General features: G+C 33.9%; 4 protein-coding genes and 1 pseudogene across 5 annotated transcripts in view; 1 reads left to right on the top strand and 4 right to left on the bottom strand.

The window, feature by feature from the left end:
- LOC109345340 (probable F-box protein At4g22030) lies at positions 772–2,230 on the bottom strand. Its single transcript, XM_019584290.1, has one exon. It carries the CDS (start codon positions 2,194–2,196, stop codon positions 925–927), a length of 1,272 nt encoding a protein of 423 aa, XP_019439835.1. The 5' UTR covers positions 2,197–2,230; the 3' UTR covers positions 772–924.
- Positions 8,593–9,908, top strand: LOC109345341 (annotated as a pseudogene).
- On the bottom strand, positions 14,309–16,945 carry LOC109345342 (aminomethyltransferase, mitochondrial-like). The gene is made up of 4 exons (XM_019584292.1): positions 16,808–16,945; positions 15,688–16,255; positions 15,301–15,419; positions 14,309–15,030 (listed from the first exon to the last, which is right to left on the bottom strand). Exons 2-4 carry the CDS (start codon positions 16,243–16,245, stop codon positions 14,487–14,489), a joined length of 1,221 nt encoding a protein of 406 aa, XP_019439837.1. The 5' UTR covers positions 16,246–16,255; positions 16,808–16,945; the 3' UTR covers positions 14,309–14,486.
- LOC109345339 (high affinity sulfate transporter 2-like) lies at positions 18,584–23,195 on the bottom strand. Of its 2 annotated transcripts, XM_019584288.1 has the most exons (14): positions 23,120–23,195; positions 22,664–22,958; positions 22,219–22,267; positions 21,911–22,115; positions 21,187–21,361; positions 21,030–21,095; positions 20,694–20,807; positions 20,503–20,619; positions 20,277–20,403; positions 19,826–20,112; positions 19,452–19,642; positions 19,170–19,255; positions 19,003–19,079; positions 18,584–18,764 (listed from the first exon to the last, which is right to left on the bottom strand). In XM_019584288.1, the coding sequence occupies exons 2-14, from the start codon at positions 22,931–22,933 to the stop codon at positions 18,624–18,626; spliced, it is 1,905 nt and encodes a 634-aa protein (XP_019439833.1). In that variant the 5' UTR covers positions 22,934–22,958; positions 23,120–23,195; the 3' UTR covers positions 18,584–18,623. The 2 variants fall into 2 exon arrangements, with proteins under 2 accessions (XP_019439833.1, XP_019439834.1); XM_019584289.1 differs by lacking the exons at positions 22,664–22,958; positions 23,120–23,195 and adding an exon at positions 22,546–22,640.
- Positions 25,470–27,380, bottom strand: part of LOC109345338 (5'-adenylylsulfate reductase 2, chloroplastic-like) — a 3,261-nt gene continuing 1,350 nt past the window's right edge. Inside the window, exons 4-5 of the mRNA XM_019584287.1 lie at positions 26,025–26,832; positions 25,470–25,906 (exon numbers count right to left, since the gene is read on the bottom strand). Coding sequence (XP_019439832.1) covers positions 25,676–25,906; positions 26,025–26,832 — 1,039 coding nt within the window. The 3' untranslated portion in view covers positions 25,470–25,675. The remainder of the gene's footprint in view (positions 25,907–26,024; positions 26,833–27,380) is intronic.

Below are 27,380 nucleotides of genomic sequence, written 5' to 3'. Positions count from 1 at the left end.
TTATTTGTTGGCAAAGAGTGATTGGACTGGAACACGGACAAGAACTCTAAAGGATAGAGGATCCCGTTCCATCACTCCATGACATTAGAGTATTCCATTCCACAAGTTATGCCATCAGATCAGCCTATCATTGGTTGAAAAAATACCTTTTTAAGTTAAAAAAATAATTATTAATTATTTTGATGATTAATCATAATATAGTACATGGAATGACACAATTTATAGTACAACAAATGTATAAAGTATTTCTCAATAACTTCCATAATTTAAATAGCCAAATTTTACCAAATTACAAACACCCATCCATGACTTATATTACTATTTGATTTTTTTTAGTACACATCCATCCCAATTCCAAACTCTTTTATCTTCTCTCTGTTTCTGCGTGTTATATGTCAAAAAAATAATGAACATATATTATCTATGTCAAAATAACTATATTTTTTTTTTGTCTTCAACTAATCAAGTATTATCAGATGAATAATGATTCTCTTTATTAATGTATGTAGAGACAAGTATACCTTAAAGTATACCCCCACATGAATCACCAAATCCTAAACATTCTTATATGAAATTAGAGTAATTGACTTAATGTACAAATTATGATTACACATACATTCTTGTAGTAAACTTACAGACTCTTAAGCATATATAATTTATCAATCTCAAGGCTTTATATTATCACCTCTTCTTGCTGATGTTGTTATTAAAAGAAAATTGTACTATATATAGTAAATTAATATATCTTGTGCCAAAACAAAAATAATAATCTGAAAATGAGTCAATTGGTCTATAACTTGATGAAGTTAATATATATGCAGAATCAGATTCTCTCTACTCTATAGTAAATTTTCTACTCACCTCATATGGAGGACTATATATGAAAGAACAAAAGAATGTGTTTGTACATCATTAAAGAATATCCTAGAATAGCTTGCTTGCAAATTCATCTATGTCAATTCCTTCCATGCGATAAGCACTAGATTTTGAGGCAAGTTCTCTTAACTGTGAAACACTTCTTCCCAATTGCAAAGCCATTTTCATTTCAAACAACTCACCATTTTCTCTTTTCTCCAAATCATTCTCTTCTAAAGTTGATTCAATTGATGTCTCCACCATGTTGAAGAAGCCTGCATTGTTTCTATACATTTCAAAGACCATACCAACTTGGCCACCATGCTCAAAAGTGTTAATAGCTGCAGCCATTGATCCAGCCATGAGTGGCACTAATGCTGCCAATGAAAACCCATTATTCCCTACAAATCCACAACCTATTGCTGCTATTCCTGTCATTAATGGACCTGCTATTGCCAAACTCTTATTCACTTTCATGGCTATGTTCCCAAGCCTCTCATAGTCCTCAATGTCTTTTCTCTTCACCACTTCAACCACTTGTTTCATTTCCATTTCTAGTTCTTTACTCCATCCATTCTTTTCTCCCATTTTCTTGCTCTTTGCTTTTCCTTCATTTTTCTTTTGGAACTGAGTTGAAGGCCACCAAACTGCAGGTTCAAATTTTGCAGGATACTTTTCAAGCATAGCACCTAACAAGGGAAGTGGGTAAGCTTTGTCAAGTGCCAAAACCTTCTCCATTGCACCCTTCACATCTTTTTCAGTAACATTTCCAAGAGCAATTGTGGTTTGGATTTGAGTCTGAAGCTGCTTGAACAATCTCGTTGCATTGCGTTGTTCCTCCGCGAGTTGCGAAGGCTGGATCTTGTTCATGATAAGCAACATCCCAGTTGCAGCAGAAAACAAAAGAGCAGAAGATAGTTTCAAAGCCAAAAGTGGTGCACCAACTTCATTGTTAACAGCAGCAACACCAACCATGGTTGTAGCAGTTAGGGTAATCATATTGATGGAGTTTAAAAGAAGTGTGTTCCAGTTATTTCTTTGCTCACAAACATTGTTGTGCATTTCAACTCTATCAGCTACAGCTTCCAATACAGCATATAGCTGAACAAGATGCTTAGAAGTTGTGGAATGGTTAACATCATCTTGTACCTTAGTGCTGGTAACATTATACTTTTCTAACAATGGGGTTGTGTTTGTGAACTTTGATTCCTCAACCAGTTTTGTGGTAGGTATTTTTGGGACTGAGAAACTGATTCTTGGGAGTTTTGGGACATGGATTGCAGCATTTACTCTCTTTGAAGAACAAAAGAATAAAGGTGATGAGGTTTGTATTGAAGCCATAATAAGAGGTTAGTTGAAATGATTGTTTGGATGTTTGTGTACAAGATCTAAGGTTTTTGTGTGTGTTTGAAACTACTTGTTTGGTTTTGAATGTTTGGATAATAAGGTGGGTGATGTGAGTATTTATATAGAAGAGGATGAAAGGGATTTGGAAGAAGTCAGAATCAAATAAGGAAACCCATCATTGACCACTTTCCATTGACAATGTCTCTATTCAAGATTCAAACCTTCATTGGGTTTGTTTGAATAGTTACAAAACTATCTTGTATTCATGTCTCTCTCTAACAGGTTTCACGAAATAATATGAGAATATAAATTTTTATTTTTATTTTTATTTTCTCAATAAAATAAAATATTTTGATTGGATTGAAACACAAATTAAGACACCAATGAAAACAAATGATTTCTTCATCAGGTTTGTCTAGGTCTCAACATGCAACGTAGTTGAAGCCACGAAGCTGCCTAAATAGGTTAACCAAAGTGTAAGGCAACGAATTAAAGTCATTGGAATTATACTAGTATGTGTTTTCAATATAATTTTTTTAACATTTATGTATACTAATATATTTTTTGACTTGTTTATTTTTATTTATTAGAAAAAAAGGAATAAAAATGTGAGTTCATTAAAATATTCAAATACTATTATCATTGGTCTTAACCTCATGTCCCAAAAAAACTAAATAAGAAAGGAAAATATATCTCATGTCTTCTTGATTTGTATGGACGTACCTCCACTTTTTCAAACATTGGTGTTAAGGTTTTATATAACTTCAAATATTTGTTAAGTTAGAAAAATACAGACTTATTTGTGCTATATGCAAAATTAAGAGATTGTTGGATTCTTCAAAGGAACGAAGATCAACTGTCACATTTTGTGTTTTATTTGTGTCCAATTTAATTAAAAGTTATCATATATTAAAAAGAGAAATCATAAAAAAAATTATATTTAATGTAATATAATTAGTTTGCTATATAAAGACTTAATTTTTTTAAGACATGTAATCATTTTTCACTATGGAGATGAAGTGTTGTATTATTGTTCATGTGTCTCATTTGTTGTGGAAGATAATCCATAACTAGCATTGAAATGTCAACTTATTTATTTATTCTACCAAGGTATCCCTTAGTAGCTAGATGGGGGCTAATTAATTGTGAGACATAGATATTTGACAAAAGTACTAAAGTTTTTTTATTTATAAAGTTTTTTTCCATCATGAAATACGTTTGATTTTGTTGGCCAAACAACAATATGAAATGATTCAAATTGTAAACTTAGAGAGGTGATATGGCTTGACTATTATAATCACATCATATTATAATTATAGTATGATAGTGAATTATAATGACGTGGTTTTATTGGACCATAATGCAATTACATTTAGGCTATATTATCACATAAAATAGATTGAATTTAAAAATATATTTTTTATTACGAAATAATTCAAACTATAATTACCACAATAATCACAATTTAAAACATAAAAAAATATCATATTTCAATTTTAGCAAAACCTGACTGAAATGAAAGGATTTGAAGGAAAAAAATAATAAAAGACTGATATTAAAGTTGAATAAACATTGTGAGGAAGAAAAGTAGAGAAGTTGGTGGCTTTTACTGCGTCGCCAGTTGAATGTTGACACTGACGAAGCCAAAGTGGCTGAATTTTCGAACTTGAAATTTATTGAGTTTGAGAGAGAGTCAGCAAATATACCAAGTCCACTCTTATTGATTATTCTTATGACTTCTTCCAATTATGTGGTTTTGTTCCTTCATATTAATATAGACCACTCATAGGATTGAAGATATATCAAGGACCATTCGTATTAAATATAGGCTCAATTTGTTATCTGATTAGGTGCTGAAGAATGAAGATTAATTAGTTCAATTATCTTTTTATTTCAAAATTGGGCTTTATGTGTTGAACTTATTTTTGGTAGTTGAAATCTTAAATTCTCTACCTCTTGTATTTAACTTGTTCTAACTAATACATGGAGGCTATGGATGAATTAAGAATTATTATTTTTTGCATTTTTTTCCTACTCTTGCACTTATTTCTTACTGTCTTCCTCCATTAAAAATCTAAATCTCTATCAATTGGTGCTTTTATTCTTGTACCATGCCTCCTAAACCTACTACTAAAGGTAGAAATAGGTCAACTCACCTATCAGAGGCTTATTACTTGACCTATAATAGGCTAAGTCAGACCAGACTTTTCATGAACAGACTAGACTTAGGTTTTTAAAAAAGTCTATTTAGCTTAGCAAGTCAGACTTTAGACTATCTAAAATGCTTATTAAGCCTAACAGATCGTCATATTTAATTATATTATATTACAATTTTGAAATTATACTTTAATATAAGTAATATTATTATATATGTAATTTTAATATAAAAATGTATATAAAAATATTATTTAATTATTAGAGTTAAGTGAGCCTAGCTAAAAGTAGGTCTATTAGTTCATTTAAATGTAGACATGATGACTTATTTCATGACCATATAATATATCTTGCATTTAAATAGATTAACAGATCAGACTAGACTTTTAAACAAATCAGACATAGGCATTTAATTTTTTTTTAAACAGAGTAACATGTCTGGCCCAGGCTCCTATATGCTATATAGTTTGGATCTATTTAAGGCAAAATCTTGCCTCACATGTTTCTTCCTTTACCTACTATTAAGGACATTGATGAATTCTTGTTATAGATATTTGTTGATAAGCTTAAAGAACAACAAGAACAACATGATTCCAAACATGAGGCTATTATAGAGGTTCTACATATCATCATAGAAAAATTGGCAAATATCTCTACCTTACCACCTCAACCACAAGATCCACCACAAACAACCCCAAATCAACCTCAATCTTCCATTGTGTCAAACCTTAACCCTACAACCCATATACCCACATCCCACCTTAAAACTCTTCACCTACAAAATTCTCATTATGCACATTCACCATTTCATCATTTTTCACCCCACTAACCCTTACAGACATCTCAATTATCCCTATATGGCCCCACCAACAACCTATCCTAGACACCCAAAATTATAACTCAGCCATTTTGATGGGTCAGAACCTTGGACTAGTTATTCCAAGCTGAGTAGATTTTTCAGCTTTACCAGGTTCCTCCAGATCATCGTCTCCACATCATTTCATTTATATGAAGGGGAAGCCTTAAGCTGGTTTAAGTGGGCTTTTCATAACTCTACTTTCACAAACCTAGAGATTTTCACTAGATGCTTAGAGACACGATTTGGACCCTCTTGTTATAAAAATCATCAAACAAAGTTATTTAAGCTTAGATAGACTGGCACAATGGGAGAATACCAGTAGTAGTTTGAAAAAATCTACAACAAAATATGTGGTCTATCTTTAGAGGTAATTCTAAACTGTTTTATATTTGGCCTTATGACGATATTAGGCGTGAGCTGACTATACTTCGCCCACTAATATTGTAGAGGTCATGTGCCTTGCTAAACTAGTTGAATCAAAACTCGGAGACTCAAAAATCACACAACACAAACCCTTTCGATACATGAACGCCACTACCCAGCCTAACCATTTCCTCACACCCCCACCCAATATGACCTCTAACCCCCTCTAGCTCCACAATCACCCTCCCCATCATTACCTATATGTCGTCTCACTATGGTCCAGATGCAAGAGAAATGTGCCCAAAGTCTTTATTATAATTACGATGAAAAGTTTCACACATGGCATAAATGCCAACAAAGACGTTTTCTGCTACGGTTGGTGGACAATTTTCATCCCACATATGAGCCTTAATTGTTCTCCAGTATCAAATAATGTGCTTATTCACTTTCAATTATCTGAACAAACTCTAAAGGGACAATCATCCTCCAAGACATTGTGATTTCAAGGATCAATCACTGACCACCCAATCACTATTTTGGTGGATACTGGAAGTTTCCATAATGTCATTCAACCCCAATTGGCAAGTTATCTACAATTGGAGATTGACCTAACTCCAATATTTCTAGTTATATTGGGAAAAAGTGCCCACATTTACTGTAAATATTGTGTTCTAATACACCCATCAGGATGCAAAACTAGTTGTTTCACATTCCACTCTATTTACTGCCAATTATAGGAATCGATGTTGTTCTTGGCATCGAATGGTTACGAACTCTAGGACTAGTCACTTCTGTTTTTACAGTTCCATTCATGACTTTTTAGGTGGGGAATAACACCATTACCCTCCAACGAGACAATGCAAATCCTATTTTACTCTCCTCTCTACACCAACTGATATGTTTCTTAAACATAGATTCTATTACCTCTCTACACACAATAACCTTCGTACCCATATTGCTCACTCCAAGCTTACCTTAACAAAACAACCAAGACATCAACCCACAAATCCAGACTCTTCTAAAAAAAATTGAGAAAGTCTTTCAAACCCCACTTGGCCTACCCTCGCACCACCCTCGTGACCATTCAATTCCCTTGATGCCAAATTCTACCCCTATCTCAATTAAACCTTATTGTTACCCTCATTTCCAAAAAGAAGTTATGATCGCTATGATCAATGATATGCTCACAAATGAGAATATTACATTGAGTACTAGTCCATTCTCCTCCATAGTTTTGTTAGTAAAAAAGAAGGATGATATTTGGCACTTTTGTGTCGATTATCAGGAGTTAAATGCAATCACCATTCGTGATCGCTTTCCCATTCCAAACATTGTTGAGTTATTGGACAAATTAGGTAGTGTGTGCTACCATTTTTTCAAAGATTGATCTCCAATCATGTTATCATCGAATTAAAGTGCAAGAGAACGACACTAACAAAACTGCTTTTCGAATATTTGATGGTCATTACGAGTTTTTGGTTATACCGTTTGAGCTAACTAACGCTCCAAATACTTTTCAAGAAGCTATGAATGACCTATTGCAACTTCATTTGCGAAGGTTTATTTTTGTGTTCTTCGATGATATTCTCATTTATAGTTTTAATTTTCATGACCATCTAGTGCATTGGAGAATCATTTTGGACCTATTATTTACTATCTGGTTTTATGCTAAGTTACCCAAATGTCATTTTGGTGTTTCTACTGTTGGTTACTTAGGTCACATCATTTCAGCGGGGGAAGTTACCCCATATCTTGATAAGATCCAAGCAATGCTTGAATGACCAGCCACATTCACTCAGTACACTTCGGAGATTTTTGGGCCTCATTAGTTTTTATCGAAAGTTTGTTAAATATTACGCCATACTTGCTGCTCCCCTCACAGATCCCCTCACCGATTTGCTAAAATTACAGACTTTTTACATGGACTAAAACTTCCACCGTCAGCAAGCATCCACCCGGTGTTGAGACAATTCCACGGTGACCAACACGACTATACCAGGGACACTTCACTCGACGAGACCCACCTGTTGTGGCAACAACAACTCATTCAGGATCGTCTAAGGTTCACACGAACTCACTCTTGGAACCCTTCATGGAAGAAAAATATTTGGTTGGAGAAGAGATGACAAACACACACGGTTTGGCTGGAAAATGAGACCCAACCCGTGTGGGAGAAATGATGAAAAAAGACTCACTCTTCGAACCCTTCATGGAAGAACATGACTTGCACAGAGGAGTTCAAAGAGTGGAAGAGATGAAGAAGTCACACAGTTTGGGTGGAGATGGAGAACCAACCCGTGTGGGTGAGAAAGTACATGAACTAGGAGAAAATGATTTGGGAATATGTTCCTTGAATGAGGTTGTAAATGTGTGAGAGAATCAAGAAAATTTTGTTGTTGAAAAGATAAATGGCATTAACGGGGTCATAATATTTTATCCACCTCTTTCGGAAGTCGACATTCTCCTCAAATCGAGATTATCTGTCCTAGGATTTGGTGTCACATCATATATTAATCTTATTAATTAGTTAAGAAAAAAATCATAAGAATAAAAAATAAACTTTTTTTTATTACTTGTTGTAATGTGATTAGCTTGAGATACAAAACAATAATTTTTTGGGACAAGTTCGTACACTCGCCTAATCTCTCTTCAATGTTTCTTTATGAGGATCAATTGTCTCCATTTCTATCTTATTTTATGTCCATATCCAATCATAAAATCTTATTTGATTAAAAATAGAAATTATAATAACATAAAATAATATTTATGCACTATTCTGTAAAATTTGGTTGCTTACGAAAGACTGAAAGAGGATCCTTGTCCATGTTTCCTCATGTAGTTGGAAACCTAAATTCTCCAGCAGCTCTTGTATCTAACGTTTTTTTCTCCATTCTTGCACTTATTTCTTATTGTCTTCCTCCATTGGTAATCTAAATCCCTATCAACACCACCCACTCCCTTTTTGATCATTCAATTCTCATCTACAATCTCAAATTCTCAATATACCAAACTCACAACCCAACCCTAAAAATTATTACATGGTTTCCTTACAATCTTCATCTCTATTTTTGTTCTTCTTGTTTTTGTTCTTCTACAATGACAATAAACGCTGCTATCAATGTTCCAAAACTTCCAAGAGTGCCTTATTTGGTTCCACAAGCAACAAAAATATCAAAGCATGCTGGTTCAGGAACTTAATAGATCCATAGACACAATCCAATTAGACAACTACAATGTTCTCAAAACACAAACACATGATGTTTTATACAAACCAAACGTGTCCAGTGTCACTGTTCAACTCTATGCAATTCTAGACGCAGTAGCTGATAGAGTTGAAATTCACAGCAACGTTTGTGAGCACAGAAACAACTGGAACACACTTCTTTTAAACTCCATCAATATGATTACCCTAACTGCTACAACCATGGTTGGTGTTGCTGCTGTTAACAATGAAGTTGGTGCACCACTTTTGGCTTTGAAACTATCTTCTGCTCTTTTGTTTTCAGCAGCTACTGGGATGTTGCTTATCATGAACAAGATCCAGCCATCACAACTCGCGGAGGAACAACGCAATGCAACGAGATTGTTCAAGCAGCTTCAGACTCAAATCCAAACCACAATTGCTCTTGGAAATGTTACTGAAAAAGATGTGAAGGGTGCAATGGAGAAGGTTTTGGCACTTGACAAAGCTTACCCACTTCCCTTGTTAGGTGCTATGCTTGAAAAGTATCCTGCAAAATTTGAACCTGCAGTTTGGTGGCCTTCAACTCAGTTCCAAAAGAAAAATGAAGGAAAAGCAAAGAGCAAGAAAATGGGAGAAAAGAATGGATGGAGTAAAGAACTAGAAATGGAAATGAAACAAGTGGTTGAAGTGGTGAAGAGAAAAGACATTGAGGACTATGAGAGGCTTGGGAACATAGCCATGAAAGTGAATAAGAGTTTGGCAATAGCAGGTCCATTAATGACAGGAATAGCAGCAATAGGTTGTGGATTTGTAGGGAATAATGGGTTTTCATTGGCAGCATTAGTGCCACTCATGGCTGGATCAATGGCTGCAGCTATTAACACTTTTGAGCATGGTGGCCAAGTTGGTATGGTCTTTGAAATGTATAGAAACAATGCAGGCTTCTTCAACATGGTGGAGACATCAATTGAATCAACTTTAGAAGAGAATGATTTGGAGAAAAGAGAAAATGGTGAGTTGTTTGAAATGAAAATGGCTTTGCAATTGGGAAGAAGTGTTTCACAGTTAAGAGAATTTGCCTCAAAATCTAGTGCTTATGGCATGGAAGGAATTGACATAGATGAATTTGCTAGCAAGATTTTCTAGGATATTCTTTAGTGATGTTACTAACATTCTTTTGTTCTTTCATTTTTTTTTTCATTACCAATAGTACCTTCACTTTGGATAAGGAGTTAATATCTCCTCCGATGTTCGTGATTGTCCCTTTCAACAAATGTTGTTATGAAGAATCAAATTTTTAATATTAAGGATGATACAATTCACCCCTAAACCAAAACCTTGTTGATTGTTCTTTCATGTATAGTCGTCCATGATAAATATTAAATTTTACTATAGACTAAAGAGAATTTGATTCTTCATATATATTAATTTTATCAAGTTATAGAGCAATTGATTCCTTTTCAATTTTTTTGTTTTAGTACAAAAAATATTAATTTACTATATATGGTTGTTAACATTTAATTTTGTACAGCTCAAAATACTTTTTAAGAAAAAATAAAAACAATACATATTTTAGAATAACAATTAATTGAGCAAATGTAGTGATTTCATTTTAATTTTATAAAGTGTGATGAAATTCCTTTAGAAAAGATAGAAATCACATAATTAAAGACAATTGATTTGAGTATTGTGTTAATATGCAATTACATTTTTAAAGTTGAGAATTTCAGTGTAGTCTCCCTTGTTTACCATCCATTCACTCTCATTGATACCAACCAATTTGTTTTCCACTCACACGGCCCAAAGATAGAATTCATATCCCCATTTGATACTCCATGAATTCCTGTGATTACTGATCCAAAAAATCACAACAGTAATGTCATGAATTCAAATAACAACATTCAGTTTACAATTTTGCATTAGCTATAGTTATTTTTTTTATTTCTTTTTTACAAAAGACCAATATATCTTTAATCATTTACTATTTTTTATTAAACAACTTTTTTTATAGAATTCTTATACCCGTCATGGTTTGTGTCATCTCTCTATTCTCTTCACTATTAGTTCCATTTAAAATAAACAACCTACAAAACACCCAAAAAAACAAAATATATTTTTAATTAATCACTTTTTAATCAAACAGTTTCTATGAAATTTTTACAGTATAGTTATGGTTTGTGTCATCTTTAACTTCTCTGAAAATAAGAAGAAGATTTACGACCAACACTATATTTTCGCTATTAATTCCATTAAATTAAAATAATTATATCTTTCTAAATCAATAAAAATCAAACACAAATAAATAAATATTTTTCAAATCAATTCACCAGATCAAATTTTTTTAATCAATAAAAATCTATTAAACAAATTTGCTATCATTTTTAGAAAATTAGGTACTCTCTATTCCCTAATGAATATTGAGGATATGTATGAGCAAGATTAATTCTTGTCAAACACAAAAAATAAAAAGATAAATATTTGTTTTTGTAGGGTTTATTTTTTTAAGAAGATAAATGAATAATATTTAATTCATATCATTCGAAGACCATTTTATCTTAAATTAGGATTAAATTAAATTTCTATGCTTTAACCACACAAAAACATGATAGCAACTCTGAAAGAGGTCGATAGCAAAAAATCAGGATAAGAGAATCATGCAATTTTCTTTTACTAACAATATTAGCGAGAAGAGGTGGTGATATAAAGCCTTGAGAATCATAGATCCATATACAAGTGCCATGAGATTGATCAATTATATATGCTCAAGAGTCTGTAAGCTTATTACAAGAATGTATGCATGTATAATTAGGACTGAAAATGAACCAAATCAATTTGAAATTCGTTTGAAACTCGACTTGTTATTTAGTTCGATAAATTTAGTTTATGAGTCAAATAAACCGAACTTGAGCTAGAAATTGAGTTCGTTAAATAAATAAGTCGAATTTGAGTTGAATAATATTTGACTTGTTAGGTTCATGAGTTTGTTCGATATATATTATGTATATATATAAACCAATTTTTTATGTTTAGTTTGACTCATGCATTATTTTTATATTTATTGTTATTAAATATATAAACAATGTTATATATAATTATATATAACCAATATTTTTTAAAAATAAATTAATTATTTGAGTTTTCTAAATAAATCAATTCGAACTGAGCCAAACAATTTGTAATCTTTAATCGAGCCGAACTCGAGCTAAAAAGATAACTCAAGTCGAGTTTTGAATTGAACAAGTCCTTATCGAGCTGAGCTCTGGTTCGGCTCGTTTCCAGCCCTAGCCCTATGTATGATTATGGATTTTTACATTAAGTCAAGTAAGATAATTTCACATAAGAATGTTTAGGATTTGGTAATTAATGTGGGGGTATACTTTAGAGTTGTGTTTAGAGATGGCAAAACGGGTCGTCCGACATGTTTAGCCCGTGTCCGTAAATGCCCGCAAAAATTTAATAGATAAAATTCAATGTCATACCCGTTTTAGAAGGGGCTAATGGATTGCGGGCGGCATGTGAGCATTGCTGAATAATTAAAAAAATAAAAATTCATATAATAAATGAAATTAAATAAAATAAAGTAGTTGAAAATAAAAAATTAACAAAGTTTTTGATATTTTATATGAAGTTTAACAAATCATATTAGATTACAATTTTCTTAGGAATTAAAAATTACATTACATCATAACTTATTTAAAATTTTCTTAGTTTTTCCTTAAATTATGTTTATGGGCTGCCCGCATGCCCAAGAGAAATGCCCACAAAGTTGACGGGCAAAACAGGCAAATGGACAGAATTTGTATACCCTGCCCGCAAAAAATGTGGACTATACGGGCATGTCCGTGGGCAATGCCCATTTTACCATCTATAGTTGTCATGATATTGTGATTATCTATTTATAAATCAATGGTTGTGGTCTTGTGGGCATGATCATATATTCGCATTTACATAATGAATCATGCAACTGCACCTCTGAGGTAGGAGCTTTTTCCTACAACATCAAAATAGTTTTCTATGAATCCTTTTGGTGTGTGTTTTCTATTCATGGTGCTCCTACTGTCCTACCATGTTTGTATTGAACTTAAAACTTTAGATCTCTAACAATTCTACCCTGGAGGCTTAAGATAATATCTTATTTGTTGTAACTTGTAAGCTTGGAATGTTTATATTGCTGATCAATCCCAAATTCATGTTATGGATATTGTGAGTGATAAGCTCACAAGAAAACCTTACCTTTTACAACAGAACATACAGTTTTGTGGATGGCATGCCGATTTCTTTTTTGGTACTACCAAGAGTATCTCCTTGCCATAAAGAACTAATCCTTTTCGGGATTCGTGGTTGTCCCTCCCAACAAGTGTCACTCCTAGGAATTAAACATTTGACCTTTTGGTAATCTTGAAAATCCAGCAAGGCCTTAGATTACTAGACCAACGTCCTTGTTGGTTGTCATGCAGAATTTGCTATAGTAGAAGTTGGTAAGAGCTAAGAAAAATGTCAGAATATTTGAAGACAACATGATGAACTCAACTATCACACATGTTTGAAATGAAAATGAGTTATTAATGCAATGCATTCTCCTTGTACTTGATGCCAATAGGACAATGGCATTAAAAATTGATTACAGCATTCAGATTATAGGAAAACTGGTCAAGAGGGAGCAAGTGAGAAATGTTCAAGGCTTATAGATATTAGATTACAATTTTCTTAGGAATTAAAAATTACATTACATCATAACTTATTTAAAATTTTCTTAGTTTTTCCTTAAATTATGTTTATGGGCTGCCCGCATGCCCAAGAGAAATGCCCACAAAGTTGACGGGCAAAACAGGCAAATGGACAGAATTTGTATACCCTGCCCGCAAAAAATGTGGACTATACGGGCATGTCCGTGGGCAATGCCCATTTTACCATCTATAGTTGTCATGATATTGTGATTATCTATTTATAAATCAATGGTTGTGGTCTTGTGGGCATGATCATATATTCGCATTTACATAATGAATCATGCAACTGCACCTCTGAGGTAGGAGCTTTTTCCTACAACATCAAAATAGTTTTCTATGAATCCTTTTGGTGTGTGTTTTCTATTCATGGTGCTCCTACTGTCCTACCATGTTTGTATTGAACTTAAAACTTTAGATCTCTAACAATTCTACCCTGGAGGCTTAAGATAATATCTTATTTGTTGTAACTTGTAAGCTTGGAATGTTTATATTGCTGATCAATCCCAAATTCATGTTATGGATATTGTGAGTGATAAGCTCACAAGAAAACCTTACCTTTTACAACAGAACATACAGTTTTGTGGATGGCATGCCGATTTCTTTTTTGGTACTACCAAGAGTATCTCCTTGCCATAAAGAACTAATCCTTTTCGGGATTCGTGGTTGTCCCTCCCAACAAGTGTCACTCCTAGGAATTAAACATTTGACCTTTTGGTAATCTTGAAAATCCAGCAAGGCCTTAGATTACTAGACCAACGTCCTTGTTGGTTGTCATGCAGAATTTGCTATAGTAGAAGTTGGTAAGAGCTAAGAAAAATGTCAGAATATTTGAAGACAACATGATGAACTCAACTATCACACATGTTTGAAATGAAAATGAGTTATTAATGCAATGCATTCTCCTTGTACTTGATGCCAATAGGACAATGGCATTAAAAATTGATTACAGCATTCAGATTATAGGAAAACTGGTCAAGAGGGAGCAAGTGAGAAATGTTCAAGGCTTATAGTACTTTGTTGGTACAAATGGCATTTTTGTAACAACTCCTTCATTGGCTTTTCCTCGAATAATAATCTTTACTTTGGTGCCAGCTTTGTGCAATCCTGATTTCACATATCCCATGGCTATGTTCTTCTTGAGGCAAGGGCTGAATCCACCACTGGTCACTTCTCCAATGATGTTGCCGCCTTCATCTTGAATCTCGCTGTGGCTTCTAGGAGGTGGACCCGAAGAAAAGAAACCGACACGCCTGATCGTAGGACCATCTGCAAGCTGTTTCAGTATAACTTCAGCTCCTAGAAAACCACCTTCTGCTCTCCTTCTCTTCCCTATGGCCCATGTGAGTCCTGCCTCAATAGGTGTAGTGTGTTGTTCCATGTCATTGCCATATAAACACAATCCAGCTTCGAGTCGAAGACTGTCTCGAGCACCCAATCCTGTCAATCTTATCTTCCCTTCGGATTTTTCCAGAAGTGCCTTGGCAAGATCCAGCGCATATTCTGAAGCAACTGAGATCTCAAATCCATCTTCGCCAGTATATCTGAAAGTCCCAATGAAGAGTGTATTATTATGCACAGTATTACTATTGGATTAAGCATTGTGTCCCTGAGAAACTTTTATTTCTCCAACAACACAAAAAATCCTACTGAAATTATCAAATTACGCTCGTTTTATGAGTTAAAAAACTATTGCAATTTTAGAAGGAAGGGGAAGATTTTAAAACTGATATCGCAAAAGCAACACGTGATGCAATTTCAGATTGCAAGGTAAATTGCTAATCTTAGAGAAAGAAAACCACAAGAAAGCATACCCTGTCCGTGTGAGAAAGCACTGCGAGCCATTGATGTCCAACACACGGAACTCGCCAAAGTATAGCTTGCTCAAGTCCTCTTTTGTCAGGTGTTGAAGAACTGGAGCAGCTAGAGGACCCTGCCACAAACATAGTTTCAATTACCCTATACAATCACACTACACCCAAATATATATCGGGCACATGATAGTCGGCTAAATTATCTCATAAGCATTCTTTTAATCTTTAGAGCACATTATAGCCATCCCAATACACATTATTTTGACATCTTAACATCTAAAATACAGACACATCAAAAATGGAAATGAAAGAAGAAGAAAACATCGAAAGCTACAAGTTCACTTCAAAGTGTGTGTGATGCAAATGTAGAAGAGTGCGACAAATGACCTGCAGAGCAAGAAGAGATCTCTCATCATGGATGTACCATGATACATCGCCGCCTTTGGCCTTGAATGCCTTCAAATGCTCCTCAATATGAGCCAGATCTTTATCCCTACACCCAGCATTCACAACCAAGTATATGTGATCATCCGTCACCTTGGTAATCACTGAATCATCAATCGCCCCTCCCTTTTCATTTGTAAAGACAGTTAACGATCCAGTTCCGGGGGCAAGCCCAGCAACATCAGCAATGACAAGCTTTTCAAGGAATGCAACACTGTCTTTCCCTTTGAGGCTTAGCCCACACATATGTGAAACATCAAAAAGGCTACCATTCTCCCGACAATTAAGGGTTGAGTCCATGATAGAGTCCTTGTATTGAATTGGCATGCTCCATCCAGCAAATGGCACCATCTTACCACCATGAGCAACATGGAAGTCATAAAGAACTGTCTTTTTCAGCTCAGCTTCTGCCGAAAAATATCGACGAGCAGCAGCCTTCTTATCACCATTTGCAAGACGGCGGGTGATTGATTGCCCAAGTTGCCACAAGCCACCCCTCATTTTCTGTTATCTGTGGAATTAAGAATAAAAGAAGTTTACAATATTAACTTTGAAGTTTTAACACATACTTGGTTAATAGGGGGTTAAAGAAATTCATGTAATTTCTAGAATATAGCAAAGAACCAAAATTTTCAGTTCAAAAAACAAAGGAAAACAAACAATTTGATGCCAATTCATTCAGATATTGTCATAGTTCCAAAAATTATCTAAACATTGCAGGCAGAAAAACAACTTGAAGAGCAATGATTGATGTTCTTGTTATAAACCAGAAGTGGTCTCATGCACTCAAACAATGAAACAAATCCAATGAGATATTCGTACATCAAATTCCAAACAAAAAATATCAGAGAAAACCTCAAGCCAAGCCATTGCAGAACTCAAATCAAGATATGAAAATGCCATTGATAATAAAAAAAGAGGTTCTTTATCACCACAACACCCCAACACCTAAAAACTTGGAAAAATTGAACCTTTATCAAATTTATGGATCTAAGTTTCAATTCTCAGATTGGACAGAATCAGAAACTAAATATAGAGATCATTGTATTATAGAAAACCTTACATAGTTGGGTTTGTTCTGTGTGTGTTGTTATTCAGAATGAAGGCATCAAAATAGAAGGGTGTGACTAATAATGTTCCTATATATATATGTGTGTATGATAATAAAAGGCTTATTTATCTGTTGAATTTGGAATATTAAAATAAAATAATAAAAATATGAGTGAGTGAGTGTTAGAAAGTTGAGATGCACCCATCATTAGTGAGTGGTAGGAACACAATCTGAGAAGTATACCTTGTCTTTCCTATCCTCTCTCTTCAATTCAACTCCATCTTATGTTATGGACTACATGTCTACATCTTTAACTGTTTCTTCTTTATGCTATGCTTTTTGTCACTTCAAATTCAACCTGGGTTGGGTTAAAATCACTTAGTATTTCACATTTTATGGTACCATAGTTCAAATAAGTTAATTTTGAATTATAATCTATCAATTATCACATGGAGTGATATTATCCCAAGAATGTGGTATCATTATTAAGTATTTTTTTGACCAGTCATATATGCATATCGAATAACACAATATTATAGAACAAAAAATGTGATTTGCATTGGGTGGTCACTTGCTTGGAGATACTATATATGTTTGAGTCATAGCCATCTATAACTAATTTCCCTTTAACATTAAAATATATACACAAAGTTATTATATTTTAAAACTTGAAAGCAATCCTTAGTAGCCAAAACCATTCATATAATTAGTGGTTCCCCTCATCACATATTCTTTCTATAATATATAATTTGAGATCTAATACTATTTTCTGGATGAGCTAAGCATAATTTCAATACCAATGATTCTCCAACTCCACTTGATTTTCATTCTCATGGTTACATTTGTAATTTTTCCATCATGTATATTTGCTAGAAAAATATAATATCATGGTTCAACCATGGTAACGGCTTTGCTCTCATAGCTATTATAATGTTCCATTTGTATCATGATTCAATAATGTTCAATAATGTTAATCTCTTGAATTGTATTTCTGTTTTTTCCTAAACTTGTTGTGACTCACTGTAGTAACATCTTTCATGTACATCTTGAAATATATAATGTGCTAAGCAACATAAAAGTCTTCATTTAGTTGAACCTTGAAATTATATAATTGAAGCTTCTCCATTCTATCTAGTTTTGTTTGTAACCAGTTTGGAAAATAATTATTTCATGTCCTTTCTATCCCACTTATCTTGTTCTTCATGTTCTGTTTAATGCATGTTGAGGAATGAGGAGTGCATTCTTTGGTTAAGCATTATATTCATAACTATCTTGTGTACCCCACAACCAACTATTGTTACCTGTTACATGCTGGGCAATGATCTGTTATCTCAAACTGTATCTTAAACTATGTTTCGGACCAATGTGTTCTAAACCATATTCTATACATATAATATCTGTCTTGTTTGCATTCCCTTATTTTCATATTTTTCTTTTCATTTTTGCATGCTTTCTATTTGGCTTAGTTTTGTTATCAATCAATACCACTCTTATGTCTTAAACTCATCAATAATGCTTTTTATTCAATAAAGTTGTACACAAAATGTAGGAGTTTGTTATACTAATAACATCATTGTTACTCCATTCAGTGTATTTATTCATAGGACTAATAAGTAAAGTATATTGTTTCTTTGAAAATCAAAATAGATATATCTTATATTCACTTTTATTTTTATACATATATTTGGACTAAAACTTCAAAAATTACAAACCACAAATCTTCATTACTTGTTGGTCATTACCCTTCCAAATTCCTATTACCTACCCAAACAAATTCCTGCCCTTAACTTAGGTTACATCAATTAAATTGAAACTAATCTTTTTTTTTTTATAATTGTTCATCCTTTGTACCAAAAGTTGCAACAGCATCAGTCACTGATAGAAATATTTTATGTTCTCCAATTAACTCAGTTAAATTGGATGCATGGAGCTTCTCCATTACAGTTGGTCCTGGGTTTGCCAACACAAGCTGCATAAAGACCAAAAAAAGGAGAATAACCATCATAATTATATATAAGTTGTTTTGTTATTTATACCTAACAGGTTAAGATCCTCTCAGATACTGAACTCTCGGGTACTGGAATATTAAATCTTCATGTCACGTGTTAATATATGCATCTAGTACTGAACTCTCATCTCTACTCAAAATCGAAAAATATTAATGGTGAACAAAAATGTTGAATTATGTCATAGTGTATTATTATTACCTGTACTTCTCTTTTCTGAAGGCTCTTATATAACTCTTGAAATGCATGGATGCCACTAGTGTCAATATCAGTAACAGCTGCAAGAAAATGGTTGCACAAGTAAATTCACTAATCAAAATTAATCATGCATGAAAAATAGTATGAGTTGATTTCATTGAAAAACTTACGTGACATTTCAACAATGAGATACAGTATTCTGGTTAATGCACTTCCTTTCCTTTGAGCATCTTCATTAGCCAAACATCTCAAAATTCTATAATAAAAAAATTTGAATCATTCATCAGGATCAGTTCCATTAAATTGATATATTAGCAACATATGCTTACAACTTTTAATCAAGTTTAACGAGCATGTACAGACATTGTAAGTTTTTTATATTATCAACGCATTATGCAGTGCATGTTCCTACCCAAGATATATAAATGTATGATATGAATAGAGTTAATTACCTCTCCTTGATATAGTTGGAATTTGAGAAGTAGATTGCAGAGTCAACCCTGATAATTAACATGCCAGAAATCTGAGTTGCTTTGGGGTATTGCTGAATGTTCCTATAAACATTAGTCCCTGGAACTTTTCCAAGTACTACAGTTCTTGGCCTTGTCACTTGTAAAAGGATTTTAGCAAAAGATATTACCACCTGCATTATATTTATATATAAGGTTAGAAAATAACTATGGTTGAGGATAACATCACAATATCACATATACTACTTTAATTGGTGAAGAAGTTTGCATAGATAATGGTACATGTGATGTTATTCCATGATAAGGCAAATTGGAGATACAAATATGTGAGAAATTTGTTATGAAATTTTCATTACTGCAATTAGAAGGCCAATCTCAACACTTTTGAAGATCACACCAAAGAAGGCTCCCATGCAAGCAAGAAAGTCGAATTTATCGATCTTCCATAGCAGAAGAACAACTTCAATGTTCACAAAGCCTAGCACCACAGCTATTATAATAGAAGAAAGTACTGCATTTGGAGTGTACTTGAATAGTGGTGTGATGAGTATCAAAGTTAACAACACAACACTGGACATAACAATGTTTGATACAGCAGTTTTGCAACCAGCCATAAAGTTCACTGCTGTTCGAGAAAATGATCCTGCATAAAGATAAAAAATGCTTAGTAAGATGACAAATAAAAAGTAAAAATACAAGGTTTCTAAAAGACTATGATATGAGATATATATATTAATTAATATGAGTTATTTAGAACATTATAAAATACTAACAATTATTTAATTATTATGATGTGTGTGTTAATACCTGTAGCTAAATAACATGATGTGAATGAACCAATAACATTCATTGTACCCATAGCCAACATTTCTTTGTTACCATCCAATGAATAGTCTTTTATGACAGCAAATGTTCTCCCAATAGCAGCAGCTTCCTGAAGTTTGATGAATTTTTCATAAGTATCTAGCATCATAGTTTCAAAAAATGAAACAAAAGGGATGAAGAATCAGAATCATCTTTAAGATTTGCTTACAGTGAGTGCTACCATCCCAGCTACCACACCAATCCGAATACCCGGACCGAGATATTTTCCACTGAAAAAAATTTCACTAACAGATGATGGATTCACACCCTTTTTAATGTGTCTCACCTGAAATAGCATACTTTTCAGTTTTGCAGTTATTGGTTTTGTTTAAACTATTCAATGAATTATATACTACTTACAATTGCTACACCTTTCTTGTCAGCCCTTGTAATGTACACAAAAAGTGTAGATAGTATGACAGAGATCATAGGAGAAATTGCTGCTACCCAAAAGAGTTTCTTGTTCTTCTTAGACTGTCCATTACAACAGGATAGTTAATAACAAGGAAGCACAAATAGGACACTGGAAATGAAAATGACAAGACACGGCTAAGCGCACGAGGCTCCTACTTAGTAGGGTCTGATATATGCGTGCGACATGGATACAATCACTTGACAACTATTTTGACATATATGTGCTTCGTAGGTAGGAATGCTCAAATAGAAAGAAAAGATGAAGATTGTTGGCATTCTTACAATGTACTTGGTTATAAGAAGGAAGACCAAGAATGCTAATCCAATCACCATTGTCTGCCAATTCCACTGTAACAAAGATTAAGTGTTTGTGAGCTCACTTTTACTTTTATTTGATCATCTATCCGAAATCGTATTTTAATGCAAAATGAATCTTTACCCCGTGGTGCACTGCACTCCAAACCGAGCGCATGACAGAAACAATATCAGTTTTCTTAGTGAATTTTTGTATGCCAAGCAGGCCTTTAAGCTGTTGCAGTGCAATAGTAATGGCTGCTCCAGACATGAATCCCATAATGGCTGCATGAGAGATGAAGTCAATCAAGAAACCAAGCCTGCAATATTCACAATTGGAACGTAACACAAGAAAAACTTAGGTAAATCAAGAAAGAAAATTGCATAATGATCATGTACTAAGCCAATCAGAGTTAATAATCAATTTCATTCTTGAAATAGAAATCATTGCTCAATTTGGTCCATGGATTTATTAAAAAGCAAATTTAGTCCCTAATTTTGACAATGATTGATCAATTTAGTCCTAACATAAGTAAATCATCATTTTTGTCCCTAAAACTTGATCAAATTGGTCAATTCAAGTCTTGCAAAGCTGCAATATTTGGGTTTGGATTTGTTTTACAAAGATAGATTAAACATTAGTCCTTTTGGTCGAGGCTTTACCACGTAGGTACCGAGCTGGCACTCAAGCTATCACATGCGACACAGTGTCAGATTTTACGTGTCTCATGATAACTTTTTGGACTAGAGTGATGGTTGTTGCTTGTCAGAGTTAGAGACTAAATTTGCTTCATCATAATATTAGGAACCAAATAAACTAGTAGTGTCATTTTGAAAGACTAAATTGTTGCTGTACTTGGATTTTGTACCTTAAAACTCCTAGCGTCAGTTGAGTAATTCCTGCAAAGAAGGTAGCAGTAAATGCAAGCCTCAGATATTCATGACTTTTGTAGTCACTGATCTCTTCACTAAGCATAGTTCCAAGCAAGAGAGATACGACTGATACGGGTCCAACGGCGATATCTCTCGAGCTTCCCATGAAAGCATACACAAGAGGAGTCACAAAGCTGGTGTCTGCACATAGTACAGAAAGCTAAGTCACATAACTGAGAAGAGGATATCTACATCAAGAACTATTATCATGTCCAAGTTGATTTAAACAATTCAAAATACTCACATAGTCCATATTGAGGGTCCAAATTTGCAAGGCTTGCATATGCAATATCCTGTTATGCATGCACTAGTATGTTAACATTTACTAGTCCAAAATCAACTAATCTTTTTTGGATAATAAAGTCAGAAATTCATTTGATATAACTCAGCCAGAATCATAGTCACAAATTTCTCTTAAATTGCATACCAACTTTCACATATCGCATACCAATTCATGGTACTTTATGATGTAAAGAAAGTCTTACAATTATATAACAGAATTGCGTACCGGTACAATCTATGCATAACGAAAAATACCATGAATTTGGTAACTACGGACAGAATAAATCACCTTGACTTATCCAATAACCACATCCAAGTCTTGGTAAATTCTGGCTAAGTTGTGTCAACATCTTTTTTTACTACATAACTTTACTCAATAATATTATTCAGAACTAGTTACTAGTCACCTGAGGAATACAGAGACTTGCAATGGTAAGTCCAGCAATGAAATCATCTCTGAATGTTTTAAGATTGTAACTTCTTCCCCAATCAAAAATAGGAAACACTGCTTGCAATCCTAGAACAAACTTTCTGGATCCACTTTGGTTCTTAAATTTGCTTAAAGGGTTGTCTGAGAAGAAAATTTCCTTCATATTATGCTTCAACTCTTCGAAAAGAGTCTGCTTCGGAGGAAGCCCAACCTTATGAATCAATGGCAATGTATCTCCCATAGCCATTGCCACAACCTTAGTCACTAATAACCTGTAAAACCAAACACACAGTAATTAGTATGCAGAAAAAGTCAAGTGAAGTTTAGCTAAAAAAGAATAATACCAATATCTAAGTATAAATTGGATAAGGAATATACACTGAATGGAAAAGACACAATGAAAGTATCAAAAAATGATGTATGAATTGAGAACCAAGGAATTTGCTGTTATTGGAAGGAAACTAATGCTTGTATGATAAAGTCAGCAATGTGACATGTTATATATATATATATATATATATATATATATATCAACCTCCCCTGATGCATGCTGTGTATAAAATTTATTCCAACATGTTACTACAATTTCATAGGTTAATCCAAGTCAACCATATAAAATTGATATTAACAATGTCATAGACAAATGACTCTACAATTAGTATATTGTTCAAGTGACAAGTGGTAGAGGGAGAATGATAATTGGAGAATGATACAACTCTTCAAAATCAATTCTCATGTGAACTAAAGATTTTTAAGATTAGTGACAGATGGATAGGCTTAATTATTATAGTTGACCAAAATATAACAATTCATTAAGGCATTTTTGTCCCTAAAATTCTTGACACTAGACCATCTCAATAATTTTCACACAAAAGTTTTAGAAACTTTACACTGCATTTCTAAGATCTAACTTCAGATTTTGTAATGTGTCAAAAGGAGAGTGGATAAGAAAATTTGGTGGGTCAGACCAGTACATGGAGAGTCTTAAATAATTTGTTGAATCTCTGCTGTGATTGTGTCCAAGTTCAAGAGAATGTGATTGTGTCCAAGTTCAAGAAACATTGAAGGTGTTGAATTTTTCTTCCTTAAGTGGAACTTGGCCAATGATTGTGTCCAACTTCAAGAAAAACTGAAAGGGTTGAATTACTGCATAAATCATAGAGAACAGGGTGGAATTTCTGCATGCTAACTTGTGATCATGCAAACATTACAGGATGTTATCAATGGGAGATCTAGAATCAATGGCCCAATGAAAAATCACCATAAACAAATTCGATATCACTCACACGCACCTGCTTCCGAACAATCTCTTCCTCAAATGTGAGTCATCGACAATTGGGCTATTCTCTCTTTTCTCTTGTATAGTCTTTTTTTTATTCCCCCTAACAGCCTAGTTACCACATTATATTCAGTTATTCACATATCTTGTATCATCATTTTTTATTGCCTCCAACACCCTAGCTACCATATTATATACCTGCTATGAAGACTTCTAATACAAGGAATCTTATATTATGATACATCAATATTAATTGGCCCAATCAAACATTGGGTTCTGATAGTGTCCATTCACTTATATTTTCTTTACTTTACACATTTCCCTCTATATGGGGCTTATCTCATTCTATCTGAGACAAGATATTTTTAATCTCCGTACATTGACAACCATCACTTGAGTCCAAAAAGTTATCATGTGGTTACATGCTATATTTTAATTCTTTTTTTTTATGGATATAAAGTTTAAGTGAGTTGGATAAGTGTAAGAAGTTAATTTTTATATGGATACTAAGTTTAGGTGAGTTGGAATCTTGAGACTTATCAGAGTCACTACAAATTTATAGGTTCATGAGCTTTTTATAGAAATACTTACAAACACCCACAAAAAAGTTCATATGTTGAGAGTGAGAATTAAACTCATAATCTTGTAGGCTATAAATGAATTCCTTACCAACTTGGTAACCACTCATTAACTCAATTATTCTTTTTGATCTTTTAATATTTTCAATGACCAATTTAGCTATATAATTATTTTGAATGATAAACCAGTTTTAAAAGGGTTACTATTGAATAGCATATAAGGGTTCTATGCCCTGGGTCAAATATAGATAAACGGAGTTTATTTCTCCTCCTGCAGATTCTAGCTGTTCTTGGAAGCAAATACAGTGTCAATGACAAATTAGCACATGAATTCTGAAATGGTAAATGGATATAGAGAAGGTATGAGTTGCTTATGGGGGTCCAACAAAATTTTAATTTTACCCCAATGACTTTAGAGTAGATGTGACTGTGATATCCTCAATATGAGTGATCATGCATGGTAGAGTCCTTGTAAGAAATAGATTGCTGCACCTTAACATCCATATTCCTAATCCAACATGTCAATTTTGTGGGAATGTTTCACAAGACATTAAACATACATTCTCTTCATGTCACTAGCCTCAACAGTTAGAGTTAGTTTGTACTTTGTTATTACATGACATACCAGCTTCAACATGTGGGGAGAAAGGATATTCCCCCAACATCAAGCAGATATAGGCCGCATTTTTTTGGAGGTTCAAGGGGATAGTTCCACAGCTTTCCATTAAATATAGCATTTCCCAATTTTGTATACTTGTCCACATGCAACTTTGTTCTCTTCATCATGTACAGTTTTTGAGCAATTGGATGAGAATCATTTGGAAAAGAGAGTCCAATACTAAATCTGAAACTCCAAAATTTAATATTATTATATTGGGAGAACCCTACAGAGTACAGACTACTAACCCAAACAACAGACTACCAAATCTAGAAAAACAACAAATCGGTGGCTCGTCACAAAATGACTTAACACAATAATACTTCTGTAGAAGGTTCTCTAAAAAATATACAGGATACTGGCTGAGGATCTTCGTTTTGCTGCCAAAACTACAATTCCCACCTTCACTGAATTGCAAAAATCTTAGTATTCATTATTGTACCACGGAACCTTAGCAAAATACTCAGTTGATCATCATCTTAAGGCATTCACGAATGCCATCAATGAATCAACATCTCTCTTTTCCGAAGGATACTTGATTGGACGAGAAGAATGTTTTGGGAAGAAAAGTATCGTGGGGAAGCTTCCCAACTCCAATTCATTCTTCGCAAACTCTTTTTGTTCCCCATCTGCTCTGAATTTTCCAACCTTCACCCCGGATCCTGCTAACTTATCTGCCAAATCAACATATGATTCCTCCATAGCCTGTTACATTTTACAATAAACATCTCATTAGAGAGAATGAAAATCTCAAGCAGGCAAAAAGGACCTTAATGACACAATTCTTAAAAACAATATTGCAGTTTCAGAAATATGATTTTACCTGGCAGAAGCGACACCATGGTGCATAGAGCACCACAAGCCAGGGTTCTTGACGGTTCTCCAACTTCGCCAAATTCTCGATCCCAGGCCTACTCAAGCTAACTACATTTTCTGTGTTGAAAATATCAGCAACTGTGGCATTGCCATTTGCTTGTGCGGCCCCATTGCCATTAAGGTTTGCAGCATCTTCTTGTTTTATGTTTCCTTTGTGAAGACCACACTCCTTGGCTTTGGCATCCTCCCACCACCATCTTCCTTCCCTTTCATGTTGTCCTGGTAAAACTGGTCTAGTGCATGGCTCACAACCAATCGAAACATATCCTTGGGAATGCAATGAGTTAACAGGCACATTCATTGTTCTAAGGAAGTTCCATATGTCATTACCTTTCACATTTGCAACCGGGTTCCACTTCACCAGGCTACCAACTCCACCATCCATTCCCTCGAAAACTGGATCAACTTGGACAACAGGTACTTCAGACCTAGTACCAGGTGACTGATCTTTTCTCTGCCCTGTTATCCATGCTCTGAGACCCTTGAGTGCCCTTCTTAAGGGTCTCACCTTCCTTACTCGGCAGCACTCCTGATGTCCATCCTCGTAGAATGAGAACAGACCCTTTGTTCTTACTAAGGCCTGAACCTCAACTGCATCAGGGAACATGTACTCAATGTGAATTCCATAATGCTTCTCAACTGCATTGAAAAGTTTATAAGTTTCTGGATTCAGTCTCCCAGTGTCAAGACTGAACACCCTGTAGGGTCGTCCCGTCAAATGTGCATACTCAATCAAAGCAACATCTTCAGCGCCACTGCAAAAGCACAGGTTCCCATTAAAATCCAGATAGCACAGTAGTTAATTACATTTGTACACAATGGGTGATTTAAAATCATTCATAAAAAAGGAAGCACAACTTTCCAATCAGGCGTAAAGACACATAATTTGCAACAACTTGCACGCTTGTATACAAGCAACAACCTTTTAAATACAACTAACACGTATTAGAAACAAGAAACAAGAAACAGAAACAGGAACTAGATTGAATGGTTTATCACACAGATTTAGTTTTACTACCTTAATACCTTTTTATCTTTTTTGGATAGTTTCCCGCAGTGTTGTTAAAACCATTTCATATCAACGGGTTGAACCGGTAAACCAGTAAATAAGTCCCAATGCTGGTATGGTACAATAATTACACGAGTCATGCAATTGGTCAAAACCAGTCATACCGGTCGATTTTTATTTAAAATTAATTTCTTTAATGAAAATAAAAAAAATGTTGGTTTTTTATTGATTTTTCAACATTAATGTTAATATTATATATATATATATATATATATATATATATATATATATATA

Source organism: Lupinus angustifolius, chromosome LG04, assembly GCF_001865875.1.
Source record: "Lupinus angustifolius cultivar Tanjil chromosome LG04, LupAngTanjil_v1.0, whole genome shotgun sequence".
NCBI classification, from domain to species: Eukaryota; Viridiplantae; Streptophyta; class Magnoliopsida; order Fabales; family Fabaceae; genus Lupinus; species Lupinus angustifolius.
The sequence above is the reverse complement of the archived record's forward strand: the minus strand, read 5'-3'. Positions and strand labels throughout refer to the sequence as shown.